Source organism: Salvelinus sp. IW2-2015, unplaced genomic scaffold (assembly GCF_002910315.2).
Source record: "Salvelinus sp. IW2-2015 unplaced genomic scaffold, ASM291031v2 Un_scaffold2701, whole genome shotgun sequence".
Taxonomy (NCBI): domain Eukaryota; kingdom Metazoa; phylum Chordata; class Actinopteri; order Salmoniformes; family Salmonidae; genus Salvelinus; species Salvelinus sp. IW2-2015.
Window position 1 is genome coordinate 91,527 of NW_019944007.1, and position 9,121 is coordinate 100,647.

At 44.4% G+C, this 9,121-nt stretch overlaps 1 protein-coding gene across 1 annotated transcript in view; it reads left to right on the forward strand.

Moving 5' to 3' along the window:
• LOC112074588 (rho-related GTP-binding protein RhoA-A-like) overlaps window positions 1-3,522 on the forward strand; it is an 8,353-nt gene extending 4,831 nt beyond the window's left edge. Inside the window, exons 2-3 of the mRNA XM_024141741.2 lie at window positions 1,611-1,741; window positions 1,906-3,522. Of these exons, the coding sequence (XP_023997509.1) occupies window positions 1,611-1,741; window positions 1,906-2,079 (305 nt within the window). The 3' untranslated portion in view covers window positions 2,080-3,522. The remainder of the gene's footprint in view (window positions 1-1,610; window positions 1,742-1,905) is intronic.
• Window positions 3,523-9,121: the final 5,599 nt, after the last annotated feature.

Below are 9,121 nucleotides of genomic sequence, written 5' to 3' on the forward strand. Positions count from 1 at the left end.
AAGAGGGTTGAATAGGAAGAAAGCTGGTGATAGTGGGAGACGGAGCGTGTGGGAGCCTGCCTGCTGACCGTCTTCAGTAAAGACCAGTTCCCAGAGTCTATGTGCCCACTGTGTTCGAGAGCTATGTGGCTGGCATCGAGGTCGACGGCGAACAGGTGAGCCCTCAGCCAGGGTCCTAGTTCCAAACCAAACTGACCGTTGTACTCATTTTCTCTTGGGCAATTCTAAACCAGACCCGTGGCCCTGTTTTCCACCTGAAAGTGATGGATATAATGACAAAATGGTTCACCCCCTTGACTTCCAAACTAGCACTGACTCTGCTGAAAGGTTACTGACTATCTGCGGAGATATGTGTTGTCTCACCTAGCTATCTGTAGATGAATGTACTGACTATGACTGTGATATGTGGTTGTCCCACCTAGCTATCTGTAGATGAATGTACTGATATGACGGAGATATGTGGTTGTCCCACCTAGCAATCTGAAGATGAATGTACTGACTATGACTGTGATATGTGTGTTGTCCCACCTAGCTATCTGCAGATGAATGTACTGACTGTGATATGTGGTTGTCTCACCTAGCTATCTGAAGATGAATGTACTGACTGATATGTGGTTGTCCACCTAGCTATCTGCAGATGAATCTACTGACTGTGATATGTGGTTGTCCCACCTAGCTATCTGCAGATGAATTGTACTGACTGTGATATGTGGTTGTCCACCTAGCTATCTGAAGATGAATGTACTGACTGTGATATGTGGTTGTCTCACCTAGCTATCTGAAGATGAATGTACTGACTGTGATATGTGGTTGTCTCACCTAGCTATCTGAAGATGAATGTACTGACTGTGACATGTGGTTGTCTCACCTAGCTATCTGCAGATGAATGTACTGATATGACTGTGATATGTGGTTGTCCCACCTAGCTATCTGAGATGAATGTACTGACTTATGACTGTGATATGTGGTTGTCCCACCTAGCTATCTGAAGATGAATGTACTGACTATGACTGAGATATGTGGTTGTCCCACCTAGCTATCTGAAGATGAATGTACTGACTATGACTGAGATATGTGGTTGTCTCACCTAGCTATCTGCAGATGATGTACTGACTTGACTGTGATTGTGGTTGTCTCACCTAGCTATCTGCAGATGAATGTACTGACTATGACTGTGATATGTGGTTGTCCCACCTAGCTATCTGAAGATGAATGTACTGACTGTGACTGAGAGATGTGGTTTGTCTAAAGTTTCTCCCTGGGTTTTGAAACCTAGTTATCTGCAGATTGAACCCCTCTAATCAGGGACTGATTTAGACCTGGGACACCAGGTGGGTGATTCCCCTCTAATCAGGGACTGATTTAGACCTGGGACACCAGGTGGGTGCAATTCATTATCAGGTAGAACAGAAAAACAGCAGACTCCAGACCTCGTAGTGTCAGAGTTCAATACCCCTGGTGTATACTGTGTGTATCCGGTACATACGACTAATGACACACACACACACACACACACACACACACACACACACACACACACACAGTCAGAGGAGTTAGCTGAACATGACACACACCCACCCACTAACATGTCTCCCTCTCTCTCCCTCCAGAGAACATTCCAGAGAAGTGGACTCCGGAGGTGAAACACTTCTGTCCCAATGTTCCCATCATCGTCGTGGGCAACAAGAAGGACCTGAGGAACGACGAACACACACGCAGGGAGCTGGCCAAGATGAAACAGGTACGTAACACCCTTCTTCCTGTAGCAGAGAAATGGCTAACGGTGTGTGTCTGTTAACTTCTCTGTTTCTCTCCAAGATGAAACGGGTATGTGTGTGATGGACAGGTCAACTCTTCTCCGTCTCCCTCTCGCTAAACAAAATCATTTTTTCTCTCCGTCTCTAGGAGCCGGTGAAGTCGGAGGAGGGCAGAGGCATGGCTAACCGGATCAGTGCCTACGGCTGCCAGGAGTGCTCAGCTAAGACCAAGGATGGAGTCAGGGAGGTGTTTGAGATGGCCACCAGGGCGACGCTACAGGCCAAGAGACGTGGGAAGAAGAACGCCTGTATGCTGTTATAGACCCCGGCGAGAAGTTGATCCCTGGATACTGATCTTGGACCAGTTTTACCCTCCCAAAATATATTTGTAATCATTAAAGGGATAGTGTGACGTTTTGGCAATGACTGGAGGTCTGACAGGGTTCCCCAACTGGTGCCTCGATTTTATTTACCCCCCCCCCCCACACAATTTTTCTGAGCAAAAATTAAATACAAGTTTACGTTATTTTATTGTTGGACATAAAGACTGTTAAAAACACCTGCAAATCAGTTCCAAGTGATATTGATTTTGGAAATCTATACCAAAGTATTCTCACTCGTAATAGAGAGATATATGTGATTGTATACAAATGTAAGCCAGGTTTGAAATGATTGTTTTAGTCAGTGTATATATATATATCTGTTTTGGGATTCTTGCGGTAAATTTGCAGTCTACATATTATTTGTAATTTGTTCCTTACCATTCGCTCAAGAAAAAAAATCTTTCCCTGGCTGAATCTAGTTAATGATCTATGGGATCAGCTGGCGTTAGCGCAATCAGCTAACTGAAACCATAGACCTCCAGTCATTACGCTAACACTAGTTATCAAAGGCTCACAGAACTTCAACTTCCTTTAAACTACACTCAGAGACACAACATGTGTATCCATGAGTTCATCTGACTCTGGGTAAGTAGTTAAAGGGCTTTAATTGCCAAAATGGTGCACTATCCCTTTAAGGGTAGGCTTAAAACTGGTCTCAGATCTGTGCCTGTGGGTAACGTCCCATATTGGCACCCTATTCCCTATATGGTGCACTATATAGGGAATAGGGTTCCATTTGGAACTGGGGAGGTGAGGGGATAGGAAGGATTAAATGCCCTCGATCTGATGCAATTGGATAGGTATCAGAAAGGAAATCAGACTTTATTCGTCATTTCCACAGGATACAGAAGCGATTCTATATGGAACTACTGTGTGAAAATAGCTTGACCTGGGTCATGTTCATTGGGCACCGAACGGAACAAAACAGACTGAAACAGGGAGGGATCTACCTGAACTTTTACAATAAGAAACGCTTTATTTATTTTTTCAATCTTCTATTGCAATACATTTTGTTACGGTGTTTATTAATGAATACAACCCTGATGGGCTAGGTGGAAATGTGTCTACGTTGTTGACCGTATCCAATCCACTAATGCCTAGGGGTGAAGGGGCTAAGGGAGCTGGGAAAGATACCATGGACCGTGTTTTGATGTGGAGCTGTGCCATGAAGCCTAGAGGAGGAATTGAGAAAGTCGACTGTGGCTTCCTCTCCTGGTCAACCCAGCTGGCCTTAATTTAAACGTTCTCCTCTCCACTGCTTTTATGTCACGATAGACAGGAAGCTGTTAGTTTCTCCTCTCCACTACCTTTATGTCACGATAGACAGGAAGCTGTTAGTTTCACCTGTCCACTGCCTTCAGGTTACTATATAGAGCGAGCGGTGTTACTGTCCCCACTGGCCTTCAGGTTTACTAATCTAGAGGAAGCGTGTTACCTGTCCACTGACCCTTCAAGGTTACTTATATAGAGGAATGCTGTTGTCACCTGTACACTGCCTTAAGGTCTATATAGAAGGGAAGCTGTGTTCCTGTCCACTGGCCTTCAGACGTTACTTATATGAGGGAAGCTGTGTACTGTCCACTGCTTCAGCGTATTACTATATAGAAGGAAGCTGTGTTACTGTCTCCATGCTCTTCAGTTAACAAATAGAAGAAAGCTGTGTTCCTGTCACTGCCTTCCAGGCTTACTATACCTAGAGGAAGCTGTGTCTGTTACCTGCCCTGCAGGTTCTAATATAGAGGTAGTGGTTCACTTCCACTGCCTTCACGGTTACTATATACGCGACGGAAGCTGTGTCAGCCCTGTCACTGGCCTTCAGAGTTCTCGATACTGAGGAAGCACTGTGTTACTGTCCACTGCTTCAGGGTTACTGATATAGACGGAAGACTTGTGTTACCTGCTCCAATGCTTCAGGTTCTATAAATAGAGAGAGCTGTTGTATTCCTGGGTTCCCCCCCACCCCTGCCCCCTCAGGTATACTAGCATAGAGGAAAGCGTGTGGTAACCTGTCCCTGCTTCTAGGTTACTCAATAATACGGTGAAGTGTACCCTGCATGCTTCAGACTATGAGACGCGTCACCTGCACTGCTTCCAGAGTACATATATAGAGAAGTGTAACATGCATTGCTTCGGGTTAATATATAAGAAGTTATAACGCCTGTCCATGCTTAGTTACTAATATAGAGAATGTGGTAGATCCCTTCCAACAATGCCTTCCAGGTTAACATAATACGAAGGAAGTGTGTATCTGTCCCTCTCGGCTTGCAGGCTTATATTATAGAAGAAGTTTGTACACTCTGTCATCGCCTTCAGGTTACTACTAAAGGCGCTAGTTGTTCACCGCTCACTGCCTTCCAGGTTACTATATAGAGCGAATTTTGTTCATCCTGTCCGCCTCATTCAGGTTACTATATTGGAGGAAGTATCGTATCCTTCCTGCCTTTCAGGTTACTATAGAGGAAGTTGATCACCACCTGTCACTGCCTTCAGGTTACTATAGAGGACAGTGTATCACCTGTCACTGCCTTCAGTTACTATATAGAGGTAATTGTATACTCTGTCACTGCTCTTCAGGTTATTATATGAGGAAGTTGGTAACATGTCCACTGCCTTCAGGTTACTATATAGAGGAAGGTTGTACCTGTCCACTGCCTTCAGGTTACTATATAGAGGAAGTGTGTTCACCTGTCCCACTGCCATTCAGGTTACATATAGAGGAAGCTGTGTTCCATGTCCACTGCCTTCCAGGTTACTATATAGAGGAAGTGTGTTACCACTGTCCACTGCTTCAGGTTACTATATAGAGGAAGTGTGTACCCTGTCCACTGCCTTCAGGTTATACTATATAGAGGAAGTTGTAACACCTGTCACTGCCCTTCAGGTTACTATATAGAGGAAGCCGTAGTTACCTGATCCCTGCCTTCAGGTTACTATATAGAAGTTGTTAACATCCTGTCCACTGCCTTCAGGTTTACTCTAGTAGAGGAAGCTTGTGTTACTCCTCGCCTAGGTTACTATATAGAGGAAGTTTGTATTCACCTGTCACTGCCTTCAGGTTTACTATATAGAGGAACGTTGTTACCTGTCCACTGCCTTCAGGTTACTATATTAGAGGAAGTTGTATCACCTGTCCACTGCTCAGGTTACTTATAGAGGAAGTGTGTATCACCTGTCCACTGCCTCAGGTATCTATATAGAGGAAGTTGTATCCCTGTCACTGCCTTCAGGTTACTATATAGAGGATAGTATAATAATAAGTGAAGTTGTATACCATGTCCACTGCTTCAGGTTACTATATAAGAGGAGTTGTATCCTGTCACACTGCCTTCAGGTTACTATAAGAGGAAGTTGTATCACCTGTCCACTGCCTTCAGGTTACTATATAGAGGAAGCTTGTATCACCTGTCACTGCCTTCAGTTACTATATAGAGGAAGCTTGTGTTACCTGTACCACTCTATAGGGAAGTTGTTACACCTGTCACTGCCTTCAGGTTACTATATAGAGGACGCTTGTGTTACCTGTCCACTGCCTTACAGGTTTACTCATATCTAGAGGAGCTGTGTCACCTGTCCACTGCATTATCAGGTATACTATATAGAGGAAGCTCGTATCACCGTACCACTGCTTCAGGTTACTATCCTAGGGATAATGTTGTATCACCTGTGCCATGCCTTCAGGTACTATATAGAGGAAGTTGTATCACCCTAGTCCAACTGGCCTTCAGGTCTACTATTATAGAGTAGTTGTATCACCACCTGTCCCACTGCCTCAGGAATACTATATAGAGGAAGTTGTATCAACCGTTCCAAACTGCCTTCAAGGTTACTTATAGAGAGTGAAGTTGTATCACTCTGTCCACTGCCTTCAGGTTACTATAAGAGTTGATCCTGTCACTGGCATATGAGGTTGTCCTGTCACTCCTATGTACTTATAGGAAGCTGTTATCCTGTCAGCTGCCTTCAGTTACTAGTATAGAGGGAAGCTTGTACCTGCTCACTGCTTGTTCTAGAGTACCCGTCACTGGCCTCAGGTTAACGTATATACATGTGATTACCGCAGTTAAGTTACTAGTAGTTGCACCGTCCACTGCTTCGGTGACTAATGAGGGCTAGAATACTTGATAGAGAGAAGACTGTAGAGACTGTACTGTACAGCTATATTAGAGGAAGTTTGTATCACCTGGTCCACTTTACTGTCCCTCCCAGGTTACTATATAGAGGAAGCTGTCTTCCTGTCCAACTGGCTTCAGGTACTATATAGAGAAAGCTGTTCCACCTTGTCCCACTGCTTCAGGTTCCTGAAATTAGTAGAGGAAGTTGATACCATGTCCACTTCACTCAGAGTTACTATTATAAGAGAGGCTAGTCATCTGTACTACATCATCGATGTGTTCCGTCACTTGCCATTCCAGGTTCTATACACGGACGGAATCGTGTACACTGTCACTACGCCTGTTCCAGTTAATCTACATACTGACAGAGGAAGCTGTGTTACCTGTCCCTGGCCATTCAGGACTACTTAATAGGTGACGTGTGTTACCTGTCCACTGCCTCTGACATTAGCAGCGTTACTTACTATCAAGAGGAAGTGTCGATGCACTGCCAGTACTAGAGAGCCTGTATGTCCACATGCCTTACGGTTACTATATGGTAAGCTGTGTACCCGCTCGTCTGAGAACTGTATTCCCGTGTCACACTTGCACTTTCAAGGTTAACTCATATATAGGAGTGTCGCCTGTGCACTCCACGGTTGACTAGAGGAGTGACACCTTACTGCCTTCAGGTTACTATACTAAGAGAAGCTCGTATCCGTGTCCAGCCTTCAGGTTACTATAGAGAAGATGTGATTACCTGTCCCTGCCTCATTTCTATATAGAGGGAAGGTGTTACCTGATCCACTGCCTTCAGGTACTATTAGAAGTTATCACGCCATGCTGTCAAAGATTGTACATCGTCCACTCTCGTTCAAGATTACTATACCTGACGGACAGTTGTATCACCTGTCCACTGCCTTACAGGTTTACATATGAGATACGTCTATGTATATAGAGATGAGTTGTTCACCGCCACTGCTCCAGTACTAAGAGAGTGTGTACCTTCAGATGTTCAGGTTACTAAATAGAGAAGCTGTACCTCCCGCTCAGGTTCCTATAGAAACTGTTCACCTGTCCACTGCCTTCAGGTTACTAATATTGAGAGCTGGATGATGCTAGTATATATGGAATTGTACTGTCCACTCTAGTGCTTGTAGCGTACGCATGCCTTGTCAGCTAGTTATAAGGGCTTTACTGCAGTTCATGATAAGGTATAGTTTATCCCTGTCCATCTGCCTTCAGGTATATATATAGAGGAAGCTGTGTTCACCCTGTCCACTGCCTTCAGGTTACTATATAGAGGAAGTGTGTACCTGTCCACTGCCTTCAGGTTACTAATATAGAGGAAGCTGTGTGTCTCACCTGTCCACTGCCTTCAGGTTACTATATAGAGGAAGCTGTGTTACCTGTCCACTGCCTTCAGGTTACTATATAGAGGGAAGTTGTTACCTGTCCACTGCCTTCAGGTTACTATATAGAGGAAGCTGTTGTTCACCTGTCCACTGCCTTCAGTGTTACTATATAGAGAAGCTGATGTTTACCTGTCCACTGCCTATCAGGTTACTATATAGAGGAAGCTGAGTGTACCTGTCCACTGCCTTCAGGTTACTATATAGAGGAAGCTGTGTTACCATGTATGGACCCTGTCCACTGCCTTCAGGTTACATATAGAGGAAGCTGTGTACCACCTGTCCACTGCCTTCAGGTTACTATATAGAGGAAGCTGTGTTAACCTGTCTCACACTGCCTTCAGCTATATATTAAGTTGTCCTCCACGCCCCCCCCACTCTCTTCCACCTGCCCTCCACAACATATAATAAATCACCATCCCTCGCTACACGATCCACCTGCCTTCAGGTTACTATATAGAGGAAGTTGTATACACCATTCAGGTCTAAAGTGTCAATTCAGCCTGTTACTATATAAGAGGATAGTTGTATCACCGTCCTATGCCTTCAGGTTACTATATAGAGGAAGTCTGTATCACTGTCCACTGCTTCAGGTTACTATAATACACACGGACTAGTTGAATCACTGTCCACGTGCCTTCAGGTTACACTATATAGAGGAAGTTGTATCACCTGTCCACTGCCTTCAGTTACTATATAGAGGAAGTTGTATCACCTGTCCACTGCCTTCAGGTTATCATTTAGAGGAAGCTGTATTCACCTCCGCCACTGCTTCAGGTTACTATATAGTAGAGGAAGTTGATCACCTGTCCACTGCCTTCAGGTTACTATAACTAGACCGGAAATTGTATACCCTGTCCACTGCCTTCAGGTACTATATAGAAGGAAGTTGTACCTCACCTGTCCACTGCCTTCAGGTTACTATATAGAGGAGCTGTGTTCCTTCCACTGCCTTCAGGTTACTATATGAGAGGAGTTGTATCACCTGTCCACTGCCTTCAGGTTACTATATAGGAGGAAGCTGTGTACTGTACTATAATGGGAAGTGTATCACCTGTCCACTGCCTTCAGGTTACTATATAGAGGAAGTGTATCACCTGTCCACTGCCTTCAGGTTACTAATAGAGGAAGTTGTATACCTGTCCACTGCCTTCAGGTTACTATATAGAGGAAGCTGTGTTACCTGTCCACTGCCTTCAGGTTACTAATATAGAGGAAGTTTATCACCTGTCCACTGCCTTCAGGTTACTATATAGAGGAAGTTGGTGTCTACCTGTTACTATATAGAGGAAGTTGTATCATCTCACCTGTCCACTGCCTTCAGGTTACATATATAAGATGGTAAGTTGTGTTTCCTTGTCAGCTTAATATAGAGGAAGTTGTTCACCTGTCCATTCAGGTGTACTATATAGAGGAGCTTGTGTCACCTGTACTATATAAGGGAAGTTGGTGTTGTCACCCTGTTAACTATATAGAGG